Consider the following 26,837-nt stretch of genomic DNA (forward strand, 5'->3'; position numbering starts at 1 on the left):
AGAAACCCTCCAATTATCAAGTTGAGAATGGATCAAATTTAACACTGCCCCTCCCCCCCACCACCTTCTCAAATCCTTGCCCATCCCACTAACTCCCTCACATTCAGCATTGCAATATACTCAAGTATCAGGCAGGGTCTGTGACTCAAAAATCCCCATGCCCAGCAGTGTCGGGGGGCAGGCACTCTCGCCAATCTGTGATAGATGGCATTCTTGACCCAGACTGCCCTCACTCACTGTGCCCACTGACTTGCATCAAAGACTCGTCTGGTGCTGAAGGGGTTAACCCTTTCACCTTCCCACTCCCCCACCCCCCCCCTTCCCCCGCCACCCCCCCTCCCCCCAGCCAAGCCACCCCCCAACACCCACCTCTGAATAGCCCCCTTGCTGTGAACCACGCGTAACCTAACAAAACGTATTTATTCTGGTCTCTTATCTTTTTCATAAGGTGCTGAAATCCCCGATAATTGCATAGTCGTAGTTCGGATTAAGGCTTGATTACACCGACCAGGATTAGGCTCAAAACCAAACAACATTCTAGTGTCCCAGCCGCTTGACTTTGACCCAGGTTTAAATCTCATGCCCCTCACCATGCCTCCCCGGCCCCACCCACCCCCCCCCCGCAACATGACCTTCGAGCCTGTGTGGATACAATACTTCAATGTGTTAAACAAAAATACCAGATCCAAATTTGACACATTATAGGTCACAAATTAATATTCATTAGATCATAATTTAATATTCATCAACAATCCAGTTTGCTCTGCATTGTTTTAAACGTGTACATTTAGGAGGTGTGCCTGTTTATTCCTCCTGGACTTAAGCATTTCACTGTGACATTAACTGTTTCCTCTTAAGCAGTCTGGAAGTGAAATAATCCTTCACTGTTGCAGTACAGGGACTTGCATTTATATAGCGCCTTTCACGGCTTCAGGACATCCCAAAGTGTTTTACAGCTAATGAAGTACAACTGAAGTGTAGTCATTGTTGTAATGTAGGAACTGTGGAAGCCACTTTGTGCACAGCACGCTCCAACAAACAGCAATGAAATATTGACCATATTATTTGTTTTTGTGATGTTGGTTGTGGGATTAATATTGGCCAGGACATTAGGGAGAACTCCCCTGCTCTTTTTTGAATGGTGCCATGGGATCTTTTACATCCATCTAAGAGAGCAGATGGGGTCTTGCTTTAACATCACATCCAAAAGACGGCACCTCTGACAGTGCAGTGCTCCTTCAGTACTGCACTAGAGCGTTAGCCTGGATTTTGTTCCCGACTCTCTTGGGTGGAACTTGATCCCACGATCTTCTAGCTCAGTAATGCTGGCACAACAGGCTCTAAAGGATTGAGGGAAGACTAGGGCAGAAATCGGAGTTCCCTATCTCGGCCACATTCATCAAACAAAGGCCAGGTGTTTGCCCCACAGAGGGAGAGAGAAACCCTAGAAGGTCTCAAATTTATCTCTCATCCCTTTTCTCGTACCAAAAGCAGCACCAGGAGAGACTTGAGAGGAGGTTGGATATTGACAGAGATTGAATTTTGGAATGGGAGAGATCCATGAATGAAGGGGTAGGGATGGTAGGGAAATGGATTTTAAAAAGAGTCGTATCAGCAAAGGACGACCATTGTAAGACATGATGAATACGCAATACGCAGGCTAGGAGCTGCTCCTATCACAATGCCACAGTGAAATAATTAAGCAGGCCATGGCTCCGATTTTCGATTCAGGTACAGTCTGCAAGTTGCTAACCAGGTGCATAATATCTTACCCACCCTTTGTGTGTGTGGGAAAGGAGGAGAGGCGGGGGCTAAGACTGTATGTAGCATTGGCGGCCTCATTGCCATTTGCGTTGCCACGCCAATAAGCACAGGGGCATTACCCACTGCCCTCCGCACTCCTGCCATCCCCATCTTTTCAACCAGCCTCCCACCCCTTGAACACGCCAATGAACATGGTATGTAAGGATTTCTTTTTTCTTTGCTTGGAGTTTCTCTTTTTAAAACATTTTTTTTAATATTACATTTTTTTTTTAATTATTTAGCTGTTTGATGGATAAGCTGAAGAGATCGGCATGGATACCATGTGAGGTTATAAGACAATGAGATAACATATGTGATTACTGCATTCCGCTACAACACAGAAACCCTTAGAATAACATATATGATTACTGTACTCCATTGCAGTGGAAAGCGATTAAACAGGGAAAAAACACCAAACTCCATTAGTACTACACTGTATATCTCAGCCTAGAGAGAGACTTGTTCCAAAAGAAATAACAAAAAAGATAAACAATAATGATTTCTTTTTCTCCCTACAGTGAGCGTCAATAACAATTAATTGTTTCATTACCTATATACTGTAATCGTAGAATTGAATGTACTTTATATCATAAAAAGCACCATTTTATTTATAATTATTTGTTTTTTTAATTCTCTCCTTCAGCCCTCCCCCAAGGGGTACAGATTCATTCATAATAAAAAAATAAAAACGCGGAAAAAAACCACAATCAGAAGAGAAGAAATTTAATAGCTCCCCCACACTTATAAAGGCTGGGATAGTATTGCCCCTTTTTCGTTTAGAGTCCCGGGGCAACTGGACTTAAAAAAAAAAGGCAGACCTTTTTAAAAAAAAATAGAAAAAAAATTCTCTTTTTTTAACAATCTCTAACATACAAAGATATTCAACTATCCAATGCATTGCACTTGGTTTCAATCGACAACTGTTACTTTTTCTTTCGACAAAATACTTGTCAATCTCCATCATGAAAGAAAAAGCAGGCTGGCCTTCATAAATTTTCCTTTAGATTTGATTCATTTCTTAATTTAAAAAAAAATAAAAAAAAATTATTTAGCGCAATCAGCTATTGTGCTGAAGCAGTGGATTGTGTTGTACTGACTTTTTACTGCGTGAGGAGGGTGCGTGCAGATAGAACCAAGGTGGGAAACCAATGGCCAACTAAAACTATCCCTAAGTTGACATTATTTTGCGGACATTGCCTAGGAAACTGAAGTCATCTCTAAATTGATGTGTTTGAGGCGACACTGCCAAGTTAACTGAACTTATCCCTAATTTGATATTTGAGGGTGCATCATCTCATCTCAGTTGTATATCAATGATTCCTTACAGAGAGAATCCTTATAGGTGACATCTGCACTATTAGATCTCAGTATATCCTATACAAATCCTGGAAAAATAGCTTTGCTAGGATTTGTATATGTGATTTGTGGATGACTTCTAAAGGGGTTATTCTGTAGTGTACTTTCTTCCTGTAGGTTTCCCTCCTTGTTTGCACATCCCTCTTATAATATCTGCTGTGCTTAAGAACATTTTCCTGTCACCGGGCGACATTCTTTTTAAGCGGCTGTTTTTTTTTCTGTTTTTTAATTTTTTTTGTGTGTGAGAGATTGCTATGGAGATATTATCTGTTATAGTGTGAGGTGAAGACTGTAATGGCAACTGAGAAATGTACGGTACGTATGCCAGTACCAGTTAATTATTTGTCCAGACTAACCAACCTACCCCCATCAGGACAGGCTTAGGGTTAACAAGCCTCCAGGAGGCTCCAGAAATTAAAAGTTAATCTCCAGGACACATCTGTGAGCAACCCAGGAGAAAATTCAGAGGGCGTTAAAAATAATTGTGTTTTTTTTTTCATTTTCTTCGAATATTATCAAGTTATTAGGGATTGAGGGACAAAGGACTATTTGACTGACTTTCAAGAATCATCCAATTGGGTAACAGAGTTTGTTCACTTTCCAGTTGGTGTGAGATGACATGTCGGATAGCCAATGGCAGGAGAGTAGTGCATGGGCAGGAGGAGGGAGGTCACGTGATGAAAACTCCAGGACTATGTCTGACCAGCGTTCGCAACCCTTGACAGGCTAGTAACAGTCCTGGGGTATCTGTGCTCTTTTGCTTGGGAGAGGAAGCGGAGAAAATTCCCACACCATCATGCTCACCGCACTCAACCAATTGTTTATGGGGAGGACCAACAAAATTATGAATGGCCTCCCTAAGAAGTTGAGTTAAACATTATGGGGTAACCAGAAAGAGGACAAAGGCTTTCCCAGAGGTAAGTCAGACACTGAGTTACCCTTCTAGCACTTGGTTTCAGCATGCCACTAGCTTCAAGTTGGCCATCCACACATTCAGAGCAAGCAGGGGTCGAATGCATTAATTGACAACTCAAAAATCAAGGGAGTAATAGAATAGGATCACTTTTTTCTATCAAAATTCTGACTACTGAGCTTTCTTCACTATTTAGCTTATTGGGATAGACTTAATACCTTGCGCATAAAGTTTTTCCATTACTGAAAAAAGAGCTTAAAACAAAATACTCCAATTTTCTTCCCTTCTCTTCTAAAGGTGTGGACTTCTGATTGGATAATTGTTCCCTAGCTACCCTACCATTTGGATACTGTTCTTAGATTGGACGGTAGACAATCCAATTAAAGAAATATCAGCCCAGCCCAATGCTGCCCTCATCCCAGGAGAAAGAGCCCTGGCAAAAACGTAGCAGCTATAAAAAGGTTATCACTGTGAACGCAATGGTTTTGAAATGAGGTGTTCAGTAAACCCTGTGAAACATTGTAATCTACCATTCAGGACCTAGCTTGATCCTATGAGATTCCTACAGGAATCCCCTTGTGGGTTGTCAAACCCTTGTTTTGCAATAGAAAGTAAGTTTTAAGGCCAACCTAAGATTGGAACTTAACTGGCACATTTCCTTAGGCTACCCAAGGCATGGCTAGTTAGTCTTAATGACTTGTTTAAAAAATGAGGAAGGGAAAAAAAACTGACTGAGGAAGGAGGGGTTTATTCCCATGCCTCTAAAGTCCTCCTCCTACAAGACTGGCTGAAAAGCAGACCGATCCTTTGGGATCCAGAATAATGTCTGCTGATTGGATCATCTCAACCATTGGAACGGAGAGGGTTACATGTAAGAGGGTGGCATAGGCTGGCATTAAAGAATGAATTTAGGCAAATGTGTCAGTTGGCATTACAGTCTTCAGCTTTTGACTGAGTTGTATGGAGAGACATTATCCCTTTTGTCCATCTTTGCACACCGTATTCCAAAGGTTCTACAAATTGAAATATTCACAACACAAAATCCAAACGTCAATCTCTTCAAAGGTTCCCTGGCGAGGGGATGAGAGCTGCTACCAGATGAAAATGAAGAGGGTACTCTACTGGGTGTCTCTTTTGGGTGTGGTGAAGATTGACCGCACTCTGACTGAATGACAGCTGGCAGCCAGAAGGTGAGTCCCCGTGACTGGAGGTGCTTTGAGGGGTGGGTGGGCGGGGGAGTGGGGTGTGGTGGGAGGGGGGTACTTCCTGCACTGGACCACCCAATGGCATTTCCTGCCAATGCTCACTTGCGGTTACAGCAGGAGGCCTGTGAGTTGCACTGATGGTGGGTGGGGGGATGGCACAAGACCTCGCCTACAACGTCACAGGTCTCCGTCCCGCAACCCAGCATCGCACCCAGCCTGTGATAATCGTTCGAGAGCCTATCTTAACCTCAAAATCTTGGGAGGGCAACATAAGACTGAAGCACTGCCGAGGGTGCTCTGGGAAGGTGCGGGGATTTGCAGAAACGAGAGAGTCAGGATGGGTATTTCCTTTTCCAATTCTCTCCACTCCTCTCCTGAAGGTGTGACTCATGCCAGGTGCACTACTACAGGCCGACATAGGACTTCACACGAATGGTTCACGCTTCACCTATGAGCTGTGACAGTGAAAGCTGGTAAGCTAGGTAACTGTGGAGACCATCAGAGCAGCATGAGTGACTTGGCCTTGTGGGACATCGAAACACCCACACTTTCCAGCAGGGAATCACTGGATTGTGGTTAGGAGCATTAACCTCAGCTTGTTTTTATTCTAATGTTTCTCAAGCCCAGGAGAATTGCAGCCAACCTGGGTGAGATCTGCAGACTTGGTGCAGATAGGGGGTTTGAATCTAGAATGTTGAAGGTCAACGTGGATGGTGCATTGAATCATTGGCTGAAACGGTTCAGTCAGATCAATGCAGGTCCCAAAACCTTGCCTAGGTAGGCCAAGTGCCTCAAACGTCACAACCAAGCAACCTAGTAAGGCACTCACGGCCAACCTCACAAGTCAAAATGCTAACTTTCCCCCTCCTTTTGTCGTTTCCTTTGCAATAATTTAGAAACGGATAGCTACGAGTTGAAGGGGGAGTGGGGTCAGGGGGAGTGGGGGCAGGGAGGTGTGGGTTGCAGGGATAGTTTGGGGTGGGGGGGGGGTGGGGGGGAAAGGCCGCACAGAAATGTCTCGTTTTCATTCCGGCACTTTGCACGTTAACAGCTCGCCTCAGAAAAGAACAAAAAAAAACAAAAGGGGACACTGTCTCTTTATATGCTTAACGTGAGCTGCTGCTTTGCTGTGCTTTATATGAACCAGAACAAGGGGCCCCTTGGCCCGAAACAGGCAGCCTCTGCGTTTGTTAAAACTGCGAGAATTTTAACACTTTGGATTTTTTTTTATTCCTTTTAAGCAGTAGACCAGAAAGCAAAGCCAAAACTATCACTACCCAGAATGCAAGCAGGAAACATTTTCTAATGGTGATGATTCTTGTGTGTCGTCTGTGTCTTTACAAAGCCTACCTAGTTCAGATGCAGTTATATCTAGAATTGTGTTTGTTTTTTTTCCTCTCTGAAATGGAGTGATGCTCATGACACAAATGGACCTGTACCTTTCCCATCCACTTAGTATTTCTAGCGGAGCAATGCCTCGCGAAATGTCCCTCTCCCCCTTCCTCCACCACCACCACCTCCCCTCCGCTCCCCTCTCCCCCATCCTCAAAGAAAATTGCCAAAGGGCAAGATAAAAAGATTGCGTCACTGAACTAGATTGTGGTTGCACGGTTACCATGGAGTTACTGTGTACAGTTAGGGTAAAGCTTCGGTCATTCAAAGATTCCATTAGCAACACAGATTTAAACCTCACATCTTTAGCTGTGGGTGGAGGGTGGATGAATTGATAGACAGGCCCTCAAAGCAGGACTACTGCTACCGGGCAGGCCAGAGCCTGTTTTTGGTTGGCAAAGCTCATCGTGTACATGACCATGAGATGTGGGTTTCAGTCTCTGCTGGCACTTTAACCTCTGACCCCAGACAGCATCTTGCCCTGAAGTTAGCCCCTGTGATGAAGTTCTCTCTCTTGTTTCCCTTTTTCAAACTGTTTTAAACTCTGTTACCTAGTCTGCCATGACAACCTCCTCAATAACTGAGAGTAAATTGGGTCAACAAATACACTGATTGTTCTCATGCACAGCCTATCTCTTGCCAGTTTTAATTAGCTAACAAAGCTTGATGTCATTCAAAGAGGGAGCTTGAAACAGGAATTATCTGTCCCCAATGACATCATCTACCCATAACTCTTAGCAAGCCGTGCAATCAAGATGGTCTAATTGTGCAATCACAAAGCACTCTGAGAGAGGGCTGAAAGGCCGTCTGTATTTTTGACAGACAGTCACCGTGACTAAATGGAGAGCAACGTGGCAAAACTGAAGTCACCATTGGTCATTTGGTTCCCCTGTAGCCTCTCTGCTCCTGACTAAAGATGAACTAACATGAGATCCAACTTAGCAAAGCAAAGATAGTCCAGATCCTTTATAGTTTGAATCAACCACTGTCTCACCTGTCTGAAATGGGGCCAGATCATGGAATTGTCGAAGGTTACAGCACAGAAGAGGCCATTCGGCACATCATGCTTGTGCAGGCTCTTTACAAGAGCTATCCAATTATCCCCCCCCCCGTCACCCCCGCTCTCTTCCCAAGGGTCCTTTTGAAAGTTAATATTGAATCTGCTTCTATCACCCTTTCAGGCAGCACTTTCCAGATCATAACAACTCACTGCGTAAACTGATGTACAAGGATAGTACACCAGTTTAATATGGCGGCATGAGGAGGGAGGTGGGGGGATGGGGTAGTGTGTAGGTAGGGGATGAGGGTGGGGTTTAGTGGAGGGGTGGGAGAGAGGTGGGGGAGTGGGCGGGGTTAGGTCATTTTAATTCGAACACAACCATGTCTGTGGTCAATTCCAACATTACTTTGACCAGTCAGAATTCAGTGTGCAAATGAGATGTGATTTAATAGTGCGCTCCAAAGCAACCCCCTCGCACCCCCTTCCCCATCTCGTCATCTGGTAAATCTTGGGTCTTTATAATGCAACTGACAAGAAGCCTGTTTATTGTGAGAAGGCTATTCAGTTCAAAGTTGGTTTTCCTTGATGTTGGCTAGACGACCCGATAGATGAAGACTCCTACCAAATACAAAGTCAACATCTCTCTCTATTTCTTCCCCCTCCACCCCCAATTCTCATTAGACACTAATTGACATCTCAGTCTCTCTGTGTTCTGACATCTTATTCCAGATCAGTGACTTCTTGCAATCCAGAGAGGGGTGAAATGTAACAAAACCCTTTGAAAGTGGACGGAGCAAAGCTGCGATGGTACAGAATTGTGTGGATGAGCATTTCTCCTTCACAAAGCTTAATGTGTACAGTTAGCCAGGAATTGTGGACTCATTGAATAGGCTTTACATTTGGTGGAAGTATCATTTACACCTTAAGGACAAGAAAGTCGCTGGACAACACTGGAAAAAAAAGATCACTAGCTTGAAACCAGTCCACCTGTGTGTTCAATTGGATCCAATACTGTGGCTAGTGCATGGTCTCCATGTAACATTTTAGCCGTTCTTGTATCTATTCGCTTTCTCTTTCTTTATAGACTTTCCGTTATGTTCTACCCCGTCCCCCTCCACAAGTTCTCTGTCCCCTCTGTAAAGACAGGTGGCTGATATCCAAGAGGGAGACCGATAGGCTTCGCAATGGCAGTGAAGGTGATGTTGCCACCCAGTCAACATGAGCAGTCCTGACTGCAGCTACTGAGGACCAAAGTGGGGTTGGGAGGGACTACTGATGTTGAGTGTCCTACTCGGTGGGGGGGAGGGGGGGGGGGGTAGTGGCGGGGATGGTGAAAGGTCAGCGCTTGCAATACAATGCCCATTTAGTCCTCCATTGGAATCGAGGCTGTGGCTGGTTCCTGAATCAGCCACTGAGCCTCCTACTGAGTGACCCACGGAGGCCAAGGACACCAGCGTTGTGTCATTGAGAGGCTACAGCTCCACATCTCCATTCTGTAGGACATCACCTCAACAGCACAGTGCGGGGAAATGGCGAAAATCCAGATCACTTTTTTTTTAAATGGTTAAGGCAGTCCAATATAGAATATGTTTCAAGAGACTGTAGCACATTTTGGTGGGATAATTGGGGGTGGAATAACTATTTGAGTCTATTCTTGTATAGTTTATATATATTTATAAATATTTGAATACATTTATGCAGCCTTTAATGCATTTTATGTATAGTCAAAGAGAGGCACTTATAAAGATAATAGTCGCGTTTGCATTGCAGATTGTAGTGTTTTCTTTAAAAAAAAAAGTTAATTCTGGATTTGATCATGTACCATCTTTCTGGTGTGCTATAAGTCCACTGTAACCTTCACCCTTTACTCTTAATACTGGTTAAACAGGTTAAAAATCACAGTCCTTATAAAATGCAAACGTGAGATGCTCCCACCAAACTCAAAGCCACATTACACTGCACAATGTATGATGGCATTGGTTGCCAAAGTGAGTGGAAAAATCGATTCCTATGGCTGGAGAGGTCATTCTGAACTGGTTTGTTTTTTTTTCTTCCTTGAACGTGTCTGAGTTGTCTCAGATGGTTGCTGTTTCTTTTACAGTTCCCAGTGTTCAGCGATGATGGCGTTTCCCTCCCCCCTCTCTCTCTCTCTCTCTCTCTCTCTCAATTTTACTTGTGTCAAGGAAGGTATCAGATGGTCTTGTCGCTGCTCAATGGGAAAGGTTCGAAACTATCAGAGGAACCAAGACTGTGGAGAGACCGGGAAAACAAGACAGAAATTATTAATAAGACAAGGTACAGAGGAGACAAGCTTGTTGGTCCATCTCAGTTCATCCATTCATCTAGAGGACGCTTCTGCATTCTTTCAAACTTTTCTTTCTCCACTTTGGTGATCATTTTATTCATCTTAGTGCGGATTGTCAGTGTTGGGAGTCAAACACTTCCCATTTTCAGGCACTCAGTGTCAGGTAGAAACAGTCCCGAGCCAGGTATACCACAGCTTGGATGCAGAGCGAAGTTCCCTCCATTTCCCCTTCCCCCCCAACTCCAATGCATGCCCTCTGTTGCACTAGCGTGACATTACACCATCTCCTGTTTGAGCATCTGTGGCATCTCTGAGTGAGACTGGCAGTCTTTGTGCTCCTGAGCTCAACCCGATTGAATTGTGACTGCCACCTACCTCATTTCAACCTCTCTGCATTTCAAGAACACAGGAAAGGATGCAATGAGAAAATTCCATTAACAGCTTCCAGCATTGCCCCTCCAATGGACCATGTTTAATTTGCACAGTCACCTCGACATACTCAATCTCCAAAGAGAGTTGCCTAACCAGAAGGAAAATTTCCAAGACAGAAAGCTCTTAAGAAATTCCCTCTAATGCCCCTGAGTGAAACGTCAATAGAAAGGCCAGAACTTGAGGAACATGAAAAGACCAATAGTCCAAAGAAGTCTAACCCCCTTTTGATTAATCTCAATCTATCAGCCTTAACATTGTATTTCTCTCTCTCCTTATCTAATTGCCTCTTGCACCTATCTACGCCATCCATTTCAATGGCCTTCTCTGGTGACTGATTCTATAACCCTCGTACCTTCTTGGATTAAAAGGTCCTAACTAACTTCCCATCTTATTCCTAACTTCCTAGTTCTGGACTCATATTTGTACCCTTCTCCAGAGTGAACAACTTGAGACTAAGATGCCAGTCTATACTACACTGACCTTATTCAGTCCTGCCCAGTTACATTTCACAGATGAAGGGGGAAGGGGAAATGGAGGGAACTTCACTCTGCATCCACAGATGTGTGGGCAGCCCAGTGGCGCAGTGGTTAGCACCGCAGCCTCACAGCTCCAGCCACCCGGGTTCAGTTCTGGGTACTGCCTGTGTGGAGTTTGCAAGTTCTCCCTGTGATTGCGTGGGTTTCCGCCGGGTGCTCCGGTTTCCTCCCACAGCCAAAGACTTGCAGCTTGATAGGTAAATTGGCCATTATAAATTGCCCCTAGTATAGGTAGATGGTAGGAGAATTGAGGGAAGATGGGGATGTGGTAGGGAATATGGGATTAATGTAGGATTAGTATAAATGGGTGGTTGATGGTCGGCACAGACTCGGTGGGCCGAAGGGCCTGTTTCAGTGCTGTATCTCTCTATGATTCTATGATGATGTCTGCATGGACCTAAAAGGACTCTGGTCCGAGTACATCACTAGTATTTCAGCATCTTTGTCTAGAATTACTAGTAAGTCCATGCCATTCCTGGCCAGATATTTCACCATCTCCTTTTCAAAGGGACTAGATGAAAGATACAAAGTTAAGTTGACTCTGCTTCTACTTGCATCAATAAATTAACAGGAAAGATTGATGGTCCACTCCCTCTTTACCCCCCATGGAAATACTGCAATTGATTTTGAAACATTCAGCTGATTAGAATAATGGTCTGACCCAATGGAAACAAAGAAGCCTTCGTGAGACAATCAGTGAACCTTGGATATATGCTCCTGATGGATGTGATGGCCCTGATTTGTGATGGAAGATGGACAATTAAGAAGCAAATAGCCTTTGTTCATCGCCTCCCCTCAAACATCTGAAATTGGGACCTTGCTGTATGAAGAATCATTACTCCAACCAGAATTGCTGTAATGGAGTGAAGTGCAAGTAACAGCTGTCACACTGCGAATAGGGTCAGGAACCCAATGAAGCCTCCAATACCTCCTTTACTCTTAGGGATGGGAAATTACAAGAAGCTACCCACATCTCTCTCTCTCTCAATTTACCTTTCCTGTCTTCCTCTACCCTATCCCTATTATTATGAGCTGAGCTTTCCTGAGCTTCCTTCTCTTGTTCCTCCAAAACAGGCAATACATCTTCCGAAGTGGTCATTCTCTTCTCTACATTCGCACTGTGTTGAAGTCAAGATTCATGGGATCTCTGACCCTGATTCTTTCTTTCACAACTGCAGAACCCTTTATGTCTCCTCAGCCTCGCTTTCCTCTTGCAAACTTTTAAGGCCCAAGCTTCTGCTATACTATGTCTACTTTTTTCAATTTGCAGTCCTGGCCCACATAGGTTACTTATAAATAACAAGGAAGAAAGACTCGCATTTGTGTAGTGCCTTTCACGAACTCAGATTGTTCGAAACCCATTACAGCTAATAAAGTACTTTTTGAAGTGTAGTCACTGTTATAATGTAGGAGGCGCGGTCGCCAAGTTACACACAGCAAGATCCCACAGACAGAAATGAGATAATGGCCGGATAATTGGTTTGATGATGTTGGTTGAGGGATAAATAATGTCCAGGAGACAGAGGAGAACTCCCCTGCACTTCTTCAAAATTGCACCACGACATTTTTTTTTAAAAGTGTGCCCCTAAGAGGCAGATGGAGCCTTGGCTTAACAAGTCAAGCTGTACACTTCCTAGCAGCTAGCCATAGAGCAGTCAGAGGTTTGAGAAATGGGGCTGAAATGTGACCTGCTGGCAGGGTGAGGAAAGGGAACCAAAAAAGTTAGAGAAGATTTTTTTTGCACGTAATAAATCCTTTCAATGCTCATAAATAGTTGCATCTGGGACTGGAATCTGACATCGACGCTAAATGTCTAGTTTGAAATATTTGCTGAAGGTGTTTGTAATCTGTTTTTAATTTGTCTTGTGCTCTCTCGTAATGCTGCCTTGAGGCTAAAGCAGTTGATCAGCTTGCCACCAGGGGTTGCTGTTTCTCTACTCGACGGACACAAAGACAGAGCAGTGAAACTTCACACAACCCCTCTCCCAGTCACTTTACTGTTACAAAGGGGGGGTGGGGGGAATAGGGGGCATTTATGAATCCGTCACTCAGAATTGTCCTGGCAGCTTCACTTATGGGAGTGTTTACTGGGTGGTTCTTAGAGTATCCTCATGTAACTACTACATGAGGAGGTTCGAATAACTACTAGCAAATCATCAGTTGATGAATTTGGGTTGTTGTCAGTCCTTCGGTTTATATCAATGACTTTAATGAGTTCAATTCACCAGGACTGAAGGGAGAAATAGAAACATTTTAACTCTGTGAAAGCAGATGCGTGAGTTAAAATCTCATTTATCTTTGTCTGTACCTGTATCTCTTTCTATCTCTTTATCTATCTAATCAATTTCTCTCTCTGAGGAAGTTCATTGAAGTTCAATTAATCACAATATTTGAGGACAAATTAGACATCAATTGAAGAAGGGAAATATTAAAGCAAACAGGGAAGGGGGATTGGCAATGGGATTCGAGTGGATTGTTCTGACCTGGAGTTACTACTTAACAGTCCTGTCCTGAAATTTCCATTTTCCTATCCTGGTGACTTGCCTGCACTAGGATAACTGCACAACATCCAATGAATCATTAACAAGCTCACAAGTATCGGCAGTGCTGAGCTTGCAGTGATAACACTGTACCTCTTATGCCTCTTGGTAAAGGGCGAATACCAAAGGACAGGCAACAAGTCAATGACCAGGACGAGGCCTAAATAAATGACCAAATATGGGATTGAAAACCTCTACCAAAAAGGTTTGGAATTCTGTAAGTAATATGGGATACAGTGGAGTGTTAACTGATCATTTTAATGAGACATTTTCTTTTATTTAAATAAGAACTTTAAAGTTTTTTTTAATGTTATTTTCAAACTGAGGAATGCCAGTCCCGGGGACTGAAATACATTTTGCACCTAAAATCGGCATCAAAGACTCCATGGTCAGGTTTAACAAGGGTTAAATGCAATATTGAGCTCCCCCTACTCTGTCCCAATAATCTGCCTTAATCATTACCCTCAGGAGGGCTTTTCTGTGACTTGTGCATGTTGATTTAAAGCAGTTTTGAATGGGCCATAACATCTCATTAGTAGAAATCTGTAGGACAACCAAGGACATTAAAGCTTTGAGGGGTTGACACCACCACCCTTCTCCCCCCCGCACCCCCCGCACCCTCCCCTCCCCTCCCCCCCTCCAGTGAGTTGTTTGGTAGCTTCCATTTGCCAGAATATGGAGTTTACTCTCTCGCTGAGGACACAACCCACCCATGTAAACTCAGCGAACCAAGACCCAGGTTGGCAAAAGCCAAGGCTCAGAGACTCTGGCACCCCACCCCCCAGATATGTGCAGGGAGGAGGCTGGAGTTCAACCAGCTAAAAGCACACTGCATAAGGTACTGGTGACTATCTCGCTAGTTAGCCATCTAGAATAAAGAACGTCCATTTATATCACGCCTCATCGCATCCTCAGGCCATTCCAAGGTGTTTCAAAGCCAATGAGTTACTTCGGAGATCATTTCGGACTATCATGACAGATAATTTGAGCAGAGGATGGTCAACACTGACAGTGAATGAGGTACATGACCAGCTAATCTGTTTTTGGTCATGTAGGTTGAGGAATGAATGTTGGCCAAGACATGCAGGAGACCTCAGCATGTTTTAGATCAACCTGAACAGCTAGACAGAGCCTCGCTTTAACATCTCATTCAGCGACCCATTTGGACATTGGCTTGCAACATTCCAACATCCACAGACATGCCTGTCCCTCCAAGTCCCATACATTGGACAGACCTCTAAAACAGTCAACCGGCTTAACACCAAGTCTTTTCAACCCCAAAGCAGCCCGCTTTACTCCATGCCATAGGGCAGGATACTAACAAACGGGAAGCTCATTCCGGATTGGTATCTATGAAACCAGCAAAAGGAAGTTTCCCCATTCTGAGCAGAAGTTGCATCTAGAAGGATATCCTTCCCTATTTCCTCTTCAACGCTGCCCAAAATGGTGGCACATACTGGGATCACACAGCAACTCAGGGGAGGCTTTAGAGGCCTGTTTTTAGCAGGGGAATCAGAGCTCACCAGGCCTTTAGGAGATGGGAGGAATGTCATATAATGTACAGCCCAGAAACAGGCCATTCGGCCCAGCTGGTCCCCTCCCACCCCAATTTATCTAAACTCATCAACAAATCCTTTTAATCCTTTCTCCTTCATGTCTAGCTTCCCCTTAAATGGTATTCATCTCAACGACTCCAGTGGTAACCAGTTCCACTTTCTCACCACTCTCTGGGTAAAGAAGTTTCTCCTGAATTCCTTATTTATTAGTGACCATTGTTTACTTATGATCCCTGGTTTTGATCTCCCCTACAAGTGTTCCTAGGCCCTGGTCACTGAGACTATTTTCTTGATTCTTATTTTTCTACCAACCTTGTTAAAATTTTGACCTACCAGAGCTACTGCCTGAGCTGGGGGAACAGAAGGAGGAAACTTGATTAATTTTGCATGCTATACAATTTTATCCAAATTATGTTATTGCTCATTCTTCCATAAGATCCCTAGACTGATGCCAATAATGAAACCATCAGCTTATTAGGCCCATTATGGTTTTACTCAGACGTCACATGTGGCTTGGCTACAGCAAGCCAGTGGTTCAAGCCTTTTCAAAACTGGAATGAGCCACAAGGCTCCACCCAGCCTCCATCGGTGTCTCTGCATTCACCAGTGGGGAAGCTGGACTGTGTGTTGTAAACAGGACATCTAACAGTTCGGGTGTATAATGAGATAGAGGAGCAACTAGCAAGAAAGTCTTAGGTTTTAACATGGACTCAGTGGGTAAATGCATTCATTACCCATCGAGTTGCCAACATATTCCTGGAGGTGTCATCACATGGTTTGTTACCTCCAATTGCCCCAGTCCCACAACCAAGCCATTGGTCACCCGAAATGCCCATCCTCACAGCGCCCAGCCTTCCTACAGCCAATTGGAAAGTGAGCAGCCTCTTCATTATCCAATTGGATGATTCTTGGCAGCCAATCCAACAGTTTTATTACCCACTTCAGATACTAGCCAAAGTGTTCAATAATTTTTTTTTTCTTTAAACGCTCCTTTTTAATTGCCCGATGACTTTTCGTCAGGGTTTTGCTCACAGCAGTGTCCTGGAGGGATCTGTCTTTAATTCCTGGAGACTCCAGGGAAATCCTGATGGGTTGGCAACCCCAAATGCCCAGGGTGGTTCAGAGCCATACACTGCACAAAAGTTCAAGGTTCAATCCCTTGCCTCTGGTCAACAATAGGAGTATTTCAATTGGCCTCAGTACCTTCGAGCTATGAGGCATTAAAGCATAAATCAGGCTTTCTGGCACCCGCTGTCTATCCAGTGACTGGAAGGTACAAGTGTATGGATGCTGGAGATGTGACTGTGATGGACACCACAGTAGTTACAGATCAACCATGATTTCATTGAATGGCGGACCATGATCAAGGGACTAAATGGCCTCCTGTTCCTCTAATCCTATTTACATTCCTATAAGAGGTGCCAGCACTTTTTGAACCCTTCCCCAGCGTGTGTTTACAACTTCAGGAGAGGATGGGAGACCATTGGGGGAAGTGGTAGGGGGGTGGGGGGAAGTGACAAAGTAAATGAGCTGAACTCTTCAGAAATGTAAATTTGTGAAAGGCTTTGCTTCAGGAGTGTTTGAACAACCCTTATTTCTGTGCCAAATTATAATATTGAAGTTTTTCACTGTGTAACTTGTGTGGTCTTTCGCTGTGATGAACAGAAGTGTGGTGTGTCTCCACACTCAATCCATAAAAGATTTGGCAATGTATCTTTTCCTATAAAGTAGTGGTGTCCCTTTAAATAAACAAAGTAGTGGTGTCCCTTTAAATATATTGCTACAATAATATGGTGATTCTCAATTCTCTCCCTATTTGCTATAGCCAGGACCTTTAATATATATTACTAATCGACCACCTGTGGCATTGAACAGGAAAGTGAAGAAGAACTGCAACCCTCTCTATCATTCCTCTTATACCTGCATCCACATCTTTTATATAAATAGTAACATACGGGGTCCCAGCACAGATCCCTGTGACACAGCACTATCCGCATGTACCATTTACTCCTAGTGGTTACATCTCCCAATCCATCTTCCCTTCGGGCTACATTCTCTCCAATATTTCATACTGAGGGAGAGCTGCACTGCCAGAGGTGCCATCTTTTGGATCAGACTTAAGTTTAAACCGAGGCCCCGTCTGTCCTCTCAGGTGGACGTGAAAGATCCCGCGGCACTATTTCGAAGAAGAGCAGGGGAGTTCTCCCAATCGTCATCCCTTGACCAACATCACTAAAAACAGATTATCTGGTCGTTATCACGTTGCTGTTTGTGGGATCTTGCTGTGTGCCAATTAGCTGCCCCATTTCCTACAGTACAAGTGACTACGCTTCGAAAGTACTCCTTTGGCTTTAAAGTACTTTGGGGAGTCCTGAGGTCATGAAAGGTGCCATATAAATGTAAATCTTTCTCTCATTAATCTGCCCCTTACATCCCTTCTCTCCTTCAATTCTATTCCCTTCCTTACTCTTTTGCTTTTTTTTATTCTAACATAGGTTTATTGGTTTTCTAACTATAATACCCTCTTTTCCACATATTCACATTTTCCTTTAGTAAGTTTCAACCATTTGTTCCATCTCCCTGCTCCCAACATCCAATCGAAAAATAGCCATTTGATTGGCTAATACAAACTCTAAAGGCTTGTCTTTTATTCAATTCAAATAGCAAAGATCTGAACAAACATCACTGACTCAAATCAGGATGACTACAAAATCTCATAGTATTTACAGCACAGAAACAGGCCATTCGGCCCAACAGGTTAATGCTCCACACGAGCCTCCTCCTATCCCCTCTCTGTCTCACCCTATCAGCATATCCTTCTATTCCTTTCTCCCGCTTTTATGCCTCTATGTTATTTGACTCAACTACTCCATGTGGTAGCGAGTTCCACATTCTCACCACTCTCTAGATGGAGAGGTCTCCTGAATTCCCTATTGGATTTAGCGATGATTATTTTATATTTATGGCCCCTAATTCCAGTTTCATCCGCAAGTGGGAACATCTCTACTTCCGAACCCTGGTAGGTTTGAATGTGTCCAAACAGGGGAGGAGCTGTCAGCCAATGAACATTACATTTATTGGATATGAAACACTTTGAGAAGTCCTGCCCTGTATAAATTTTCAGTTCTTTCTTTTTATGCCAACATCCCGGTTTTCAAATCCCTCCATGGCCTCGCTCCTTCCTACCTCTGTCACCTCCTCCATCTGTACAACCTTCTGAGATCTCTGCGCGCCTCTTGTGCCTCCCCGATTTCCTTCACTTCACCACTGGCAGCCGTGCCTTCAGTGGGCTGGGCCCTAAACTCTGGAACTCCCTCCCTAAACCCTCTTCGCCTCTCTTTCCTCTTCTGGAGACGCTCCTTAAAACCCGGCTGTGCGACAAATGTTTCTGTCCTGCCATCTGCCTCTGTGGCTCAAGTGTCAAATTTTACCCTTCCATGAAGCACCTTGGGATGTTGTACCGGATTAAAGGCGCTACGTACATTCAGGTTGCTGTTGTTGTTGCAACTCTTCAAAGTAGAGCAGCGCCAGTCAATTGAATTGATCCAGGGTAGAGTGAGGGTTAAGACAGGTTGCACAGTTAGTGCCTGACAACAGTTCTCGTCATTTCAGCAGTGGTTCAGGATCTTTGAGGCACAAGTGATACACATTCACACGTTGTTCCATCTCCCAGTGCAGCCTGAGAAAATGTAGAATGCTGTGCTGTGCCCTTAAAGTCAGCACATTCCTTCACACCTCCATGTGTCACTGCTGTTTACAGCTGCTAAAGCCCCTGCTTCCCTCCCTTTTACTTATAATTCCTGCATTCCTAACTTTCCATATGCTGCTGCTCTGCTGCAGCACAGTAATCCTCAGCTCAAACTGTGCCTTATTGATTACTTTGGTCTATTGTTTGCTTCGCAACGTCCCTCCTGCACCCCTGCCCACACCCCCCCCCCCCCAAGTTCAAGTTCAACTACGTGTTACATCATGTCTGGTTGCTGTGGGTTACCAGACAGACTAGACGTGACTGTCACGAGCAAGAAACTTTTTTTCTCTCTCTCTCTCTCTCCCCACCCACAAAGCCTTCCACCCAAGGCCTCTGATACTGCCAGCACATTTAATTTAAGTATTCATGAGGCTCTACTGTACTACGACGAGGAACTCTGGCCCAAAGACCACAAGGGTTGCCGGCTGAGAGTTTAAACTGTGTGTGTTTAACACTCGGATTTTAAAAAATGGAGTGCAGGGGGTGTAGCAAGAGCTTTTTCAGAAATCTGAGCCAGCTTAAAGAAATCTCTTTCAACATCACTGTTAGCTACTCCGAGCCGCACTTTAACCCCATAATTGCTGAATAATTTTTAAACTCTATAACCTTTTGCCCCCTCGCCCTCACAGGAGCTTGCTCACTCCCGGGGTGGGGAACAGTTCTGTGTTGTTGCCCATGGGTATTACTGCGCTCAAGTGGCCTTTTTTCCCCCCCCAAGGCTGGATAGACAATGTGGGTTGACTATTCGACAAAGTGGGGGGGAGTCTGATCCTGGTATAATTTCTCTCTCTCACGCACACGCATGCAGATGCACACGCAAACATGCAGACGTACACAGATACACACTCTCCCTTTCCGGCATGCGTCACCAGACTCTAGTCAAGACTCCTGGAAATTTCAGGAAGGAAGAAGCTCATCTCATCCATTGTGCCCTTTTTTGAATTGTTTTCATGGGATGTGGGCATCGCTGGCAATGCCAAGGTTTGTTGCCCATCCCTAATTGCCCTTGAGTAGGTGGTGGTGATTCGCCTCCTACAAGTTCCACGCCAAAATGATCTGCTCCAATTCTATTCTCTTCCTCTGCATCCTTTAATACTTGACTTCTTCTTCCAGTATTTATTCATTTCCCTCCTGAACAGCTGAGTTCCAATCTGTGTTTATTCCCTATTGCAAGCCGAGTGGTGCTGGGGCCAATTGTAGCATCACTCATGGTTCTGATGCTTACCTGGCACCTTCCTGCTTCCGTTGGCACAGTGACGCACTGCTCATAGCAACCAGAAGAAAGAGTTGGGTGGGAATAGAGAGTTCTGCTACTGAGTAGAAGGGCACAGGAACACAGAGCTGCAAACCACAAGCGCAAAGTACTTTTATCCCGGGTTGTGAGCAGGAAGTCAGTCCTCCATTGTGGGAGACTCCCAGGCTGGTTGGCAATAGAAAAATAGGAAATAGGAGCAGGAGTAGGCCATTCAGCCCTGCGAGCCCGCTCCGCCATTCATTATGATCATGGCTGATCATCCAACTCAGTAACCTGTTCCTGCTTTCGCCCCATACTCTTTGATCCCTTTTGACCCAAGAGCTATATCTAACTCCTTCTTGAAAACTTAGAATGTTTTGACCTCAACTGCTTTCTGTGGTAGCGAATTCCACAGGCTCACCACTCTCTGGGTGAAGAAATTTCTCATCTCAGTCCTGAAAGGTTTACCCCGTATCCTTAGACCCCTGGTTCTGGACTCCCCCACCATCGGGAACATCCTTCCTGCATCTACCCTGTCAAGTCCTGTTAGAATTTTATAGGTTTCTAAGAAATTCCCCCCTCAGTCTTCTGAACTCCGGCGAATATTATCCTAACCGACTCAATCGCTCCTCGTACGTCAGTCCCGCCATCCCAGGAATCAGTCTGGTAAACCTTCACTGCACTCCCTCTATAGCAAGAACATCCTTCCTCAGATAAGGAGACCAAAACTGCAATCCTACCCTATGCTTCTTTTGGGCAACGAAAGATGGACCATCGAGGAGGCCAGCAAGGAGGCTGTCCATTTGGAGAGGCCGATGAGGAAGTGGTTCATTAGCAGAGGCCTACAAGCAGAGCCCTCTTTCTTGGAAATGGTGTTTGGCATGGGCGGGTTGGGCATCCCGAGGTCATTGTTATAAACAAAAAAAACCCTAGAAGCAGGAACAGCCGGCAAGTCTTTGAACGGTTGCATCTGTAACATTAACCTCACTCTACCTCCGGGTGCTTTTATAATGTATCCGGGTTTCAAAACCAACCTGACCTCTGTGGATCTCCTACGTTTAGGCCAACTTGTGTCCCTGCTCTCCTATAGGCTGAAGGCTGCTTTGGCCAACCAGGCATTTGTGTGTGCTCCAGTGGGATCCAAAGGAGAGCTGAGTGACAGGACAGTAGTAGAACTAGAAGACAGAATGAGAGACCGAGCTCTGGCCAGGGAGCGATACGGAGTCTGCCCATTCGAGCTCGCATCTTGACCCAACTTTTAATGTCAAGTCACAAACTGATGGGCATGAGGAACTCGCTCTCAGTGGATTTAGAATGCTGCGAATTGAGAATCTTCATTTCCTCTGGATCGATAGAGGCTGGCACAGCCACTCTTGGCAACTTGTAGCAGTCAACAGCGTTACTGTAATGTAACCACACATTTCAGATGATGCATGACCTGCATTGCCCTCTTGCTGCTTGAGGTTCTTTTAAATGTGGCCTAGAATGATCTACAAACACAATGGTGGGAAAATGGTTGCATATGGAATCTATTCAATAGACTAAGGCATCCTTCCAAACCATTAGTGAACTGTGTATTAATGGTTACCATTGAGTGTGCCTTATCTAAATGTCACAAGTTATGTGTGGTTTTATTACACAAGCCAAGAGCTCCTCAAAACCCATCGACATTAAATTGTGAGGCAGTCACAAAGGCTTCTCCACCAGTCAAATGTGACCTTGTGTACAGCTGTTTCCAATCACACATTCCATCTCTACAAGTTTTAATAAAATAGGCACTTGTACCTTAAGGGTGGATTTGAAAGGAAGAAAATTAAGTCTTTTGTATAGCGCCTTTCATGACCTCAGGTATAGCACCTTTCATGACCTCAGGACGTCCCACCAAAGCGCTTTACAGCCAATTAAGTACTTTTGAAGAGTCGTCATTGTTGTACTGTAGGAAATACGGTCGCCAATTATCACACAGCAAGCTCCCACAAACAGCAATGAGATAATGGCCAGATAATTTGTTTCTGTTCTCTTTGTTTGAGGGAGGAATGTTGGTCAGGACACTGGAAGAAGTCTTCTCTTTCTTCTAATAGGGCCATAGGATGTAGTCGCTGTTGTAATGTCACAAACGAAGCAGCCAATTTGTGCACAGCAAGCTCCCACAAACAGAAATGTGATAATGACCGGATAATCTGTCTTTTTTCCTTAAAGTGATGTTGGTTGAGGGATAACCTGCTGGAAGAGGAGGTTAGGTGGGTAAAGACGGGAGGCCTAAAGAGGGCACAGGAGAAGACGCAAAGAAAATTTTATATCTGACTGGAAGAAATTAGTGTTTTTTTGTCTCTCGTTTGTTCTGAAGATGTGGGTTATGCTGGCAAGGTCCCATTTACTCTCCATTCCTAGTTGCCCCGAGAAGATGGCAGTGGACCTTTTTGAACTGCTGCAGCCCCTGTGGCGATGCTGAGTTTTGTGAACTAGAAGCCGATAGATTGTGAAGTGAGCCTCTCAGTCGTAGCAGACCAGTTGCATCGATATTACAAGCAGAGTCAACAATAGTTCATCCTGAAGCTCAAGCAACTCACAGCAGAGGGGTCAATAACACCAGATGCAGAAGTTCCAATCTACTGGCACAATTAGCCCTTTACAAAGTCACTATATGTACACCGGGAGACACCAGGAAGAGAGTTACATGCTTGAAATCCTACTTGAATCTCGAGACGAAACCATGCACTACAAAAGCAGTGCTCAAGAGATTTTTGGACACAATCCAAAAACTGAGATTGGATTATGAACTTTAATTCACTTCTAGAAAGTGGTGATTTTCAAAAGAACTCTGATGCGAGTTATCTCCCCAGTGACTTTGTGGGCAAATGCAATTTGCTGTGTGGAATAGACCATTTCAGACCAAAACGGTTCTGGGTTCAGCCCCGGCATGTTACTGAGCGAGCTGAATCTCAATTCACATGAATGAAGGGGAACTCCAATTGGCCTGAGGTACAGAAGCAAGAAACATTCAGGGGAACCAATTGGCTGTTATGTTCCTGAGATGTCCTGGGGTCACGAAAGGCACTATATAAATGCAAATCTGTTCTTTCTTACAACACTTGTTTTCACATTTCTGCCACAGTTTCCCTTATAAATTTCCTAGGTCCAAATTTGCAATGGAAATAGGCTCTGTAAATTGTCACGGTGCAATTGCGACCTCCTCTGAAAGGTGGCGCTACAGCCTCTCGACTGGGGAGGGGTTTGTAATCCCAGTGTGACATGTTTACATAAACAGCTTCCATTAGAAGTGTGGACATTAGAAATTTACACTGGGAATAAGAGAGGGGTTGTGTGCAGACCTGAGTGCTGGTTGTTTCCAACAGGCCGTCTAACTCGAGTGCAAACCCTGGAGACACATGCAAGCAGGATTTCCGCCAATCTTCCCTTCCCGCCACTCCCAGGTGGCTGATTGTGAGAAACCCCCACCCACCGTACAAAATTCCCAGTAAAGATTTTGTCATATATTCAAGAAACTTGCGTGTTTAACGAGAGAAGGAATGATAATGGAGTGCGGGAACCCATCTGCCCTCTGGCTGATTAGCGTTTTCCAAGATAAAAGACAGATTTTTTTTTTTCAAAGAAACCCATTGTGCAAAATATTATTTTACCGAGGTAATTTTCCTTTGCTTCTGACCCGGCCATGGCTGATATGTAATGATACACATTCACAAAATGCATGACACATGCAACATCCGAGGCCCAGATGTTCCTCCTTGGCACAGCCCTCCCAGCTGAAGCATTCCTTTCTTCAGCTGCGTGTCTGACTCGATCCCATTGCCTTTCCTTTCACCCCACAGTCACTCCTGTTTAAAGGTGGCTCGTTTTCTGCCAATCCGCTTTCATCCCTCCACTGCCACCTCTCCCCTCCCGGAAAAGAGGGGTCTAAAAAGAGGGTGTGTTTGAGATTAGTCTGAGAGAACAGAACTGAACAGTTTGTAAGGAAAAGCTCGTCATCTGTCAGGTGCTCCCTCAACACCCCAACCTTTCTCTCCCTTCTCTTCCTTCTTGATGCATTCAAGAGGAAGCTAGATATGAAGATACAAATTAGGAGCAGGAGTAGGCCACTCGGCCCCTCGAGCCTGCTCCGCCATTCAACAAGATCATGGCTGATCTGATTGTACCCACAATTCCATATTCCCGCCTACCACCAATAACCTTTCACCCCCTTGCTTATCAAGAATCTATCTACCTCTGCCTTAATATTCAAGGACTCTGCTTCCACTGCCTTTTGAAGAAGAGTTCCAAAGACTCACGACCCTCAGAGAGAAAAATTTTCCCCTCATCTCTGTCTTAAATGGGTGACCCCTTATTTTTAAACAGTGACCCCTAGTTCTAGATTCTCCCACAAGGGGAAACATCCTTTCCATATCCACCCTGTCAAGACCCCTCAGAATCTTATATGTTTCAATCAAGTTGCCTCTTACTCTTCTAAACTCCAGCGGATACAAGCCTAGCCTGTCCAACCTTTTCTCATAAGACAACCCACCCACTCCCGGTATGAGTCTAGTAAATAAAAACAAGAAATGCTGGAAATACTCAGCAGGTCTGGCAGCATCTGTGTAGAGAGAAGCAGAGTTAACGTTTCAGGTCAGTGACCCTTCTTCAGAACGGGCAAATATTCGAAATGTAAAAGGTCATAAGCAAGTAAAGTGGGGGTGGGGCAAGAGATAACAAAGGAGAAGGTGTAGACAGGACATGGTCACAGAATAGCTGACCAGAAGGTCATGGAGCAAAGATATGTTAAGGAGTCTAAATAGTACAGTAAACCTTCGCTGAACTGCTTCCAATGCATTTACAGCCTTCCTTAAATAAGGAGACCTATACTGCACGCAGTACTCCCGATATGGTCTCACCAATACCCTGTATAACTGAAGCATAACCTCCCTACTTTTGTATTCAATTCCCCTCGCAATAAATGATAACATTCTATTAGCTTTCCCAATTACTTGCTGTACCTGCATACTAACCTTTTTGCACTTCAATAAATGCATGAAAGCAGTAAAAGCAGCTAATAGGGTGAGATGAAGAGAGGTGGGAGAGGCTCATGTGGAGCACTAGGGTAGACTATGGGGCTTGGCCTGTTTCTGTGTGCACGATGATCCTACCTTGTCTCTATTTTATCAGTACAACTATTTACTCATCTGAACTCTCTTGTTCCGAGTCAGCCGTGCATAATCCTATCCTATAGTTCTCCTCTCTGCCTTCTCGTTGTGCTGAACTCCTGATTCATCACCTCTTCTCCAATTCTAACTCATTCCTCCCCAGTTCCTCAAAATGATGGAACTCCTCAGCAGCTCCAGTCTTCACTTCCTCCAACCATCCATGGGCTTCAGAGCTCAAGCTCGACATCCCCTAAAGATTCCTCTTCATGACCCGACATCCCCACTGATACTAACCTGAAGAGGGAATCTTCGGCCACAGGACCATAAGAATATTAAAGAAAGAAAGGCTTGCATTTATATAGCGTCTTTCACGACCACTGAACACCCCAAAGTGCTTCGCAGCCAATGAAACATTTTCAAAGTGCAGTCACTGTTGTGTAGGAAACGCAGCAGCTAATTTGCACACAGCAAGCTCCCACAAACAGCAATGTGATAATGATCAGGTCATCTGTCTTTGTGATGTTGATTGAGAGATAAACCCTTCTCTTCTTTCAAAATAGTGCCATGGGATTGTTTATTGTCCACCTGAGAGGGCAGACAGAACATCAGTTTCACATCGCATCCGAAAGATGGCTCCACTGACTGCGCAGAACTCCCTCACTACTGCACTGGGAATGTCAGCCTCGATTTTTGTGCTCAGATCCTAGAGTGGGACTTAAACCCGGGAGCCTGTGACCCTGCACCTCAGCTCCATTTAGCCTCCTTTGCTCCGTATCCCTTGATAATCTTACGTAACAGACAGATCTCAGTCTTGAAGGCTGCCATTGTCCTTCAGTGTTCCCAACCTTTTAGGGGAAAGAGTCCCAGAATACTACCACCCTTTGTCGGAAGATTCCCATGTAATTCAGTGCAGTACAGAGGGAGTGCTGCATTGCCTTTCAAATGAGACATTAAGCCCAGGCCTCGTCTGCTTGCTCAGCTGGATGTTATAAATCCTATGGCACTATTTGAAGAAGTTCTGCCAGTTTCCTGGCCAACATTTCTCCCTCAAGCCAAGTCAACAGAAAGAGATTATCTGGTTATCGACCTCACTTCATGTTTGTCGGGACCTTGCTGTGTGTAAATTGGTTGCCGCATTTGCCTACGAAACAACAGTGACTGCAGTTCAAAAGTAATTCATTGGCCATAAAGTGCCTTGGGACTATATAAATGCAAGCTCTTGGAGCTGGTGCACATTCAAACAATCACTGCTCATTCTCCAGCATGTGGAATATTAGTTTAACTTTTACCGAGCTGGGTATTTTTCCAGCAAAATAACTTTCCCAGATGTGGAACAAAGATCGGAAGAGGACTCTCTAACACACGAGTCACATGGGCTACTTAAATAGGCAACGCACATTGTTCAAAGTAGGTTTTCATGAAATTTCAATGCAATGTATATCTTACCAGTGATTCATTGTAAAGATTTATGAAGTTTCAACTCTAAACACTTCCAGATGAGACAATAATACAGTTCACAATCATGGACAGCCAACAGGGGGTGCTTAGAAATTGCTTGGTAACTACAAATGCAGGGCCTCAAACTATTTGTATTGTATTAATTGGTCTATGATTATTGGAGCAGTTAGCAGTTCCAACCTTACCCTACCTTCCTCCCCCATCTCCCACATACACAGTGGCAC

The 26,837-nt window shown here is 44.5% G+C and overlaps 1 protein-coding gene across 7 annotated transcripts in view; it reads right to left on the reverse strand.

Annotated features, from left to right (window-relative positions):
• Positions 1 to 368: 368 nt before the first annotated feature.
• The window catches only part of nfixb (nuclear factor I/Xb), a 342,103-nt gene continuing 315,634 nt past the window's right edge, over positions 369 to 26,837 (reverse strand). For all 7 annotated transcript variants that reach the window (XM_068021133.1, XM_068021132.1, XM_068021135.1 and 4 more), the window contains one exon: positions 369 to 9,917. In XM_068021133.1, coding sequence (XP_067877234.1) covers positions 9,903 to 9,917 — 15 coding nt within the window. In that variant the 3' untranslated portion in view covers positions 369 to 9,902. The remainder of the gene's footprint in view (positions 9,918 to 26,837) is intronic.

Source organism: Heterodontus francisci, chromosome 43, assembly GCF_036365525.1.
Source record: "Heterodontus francisci isolate sHetFra1 chromosome 43, sHetFra1.hap1, whole genome shotgun sequence".
NCBI lineage: Eukaryota > Metazoa > Chordata > Chondrichthyes > Heterodontiformes > Heterodontidae > Heterodontus > Heterodontus francisci.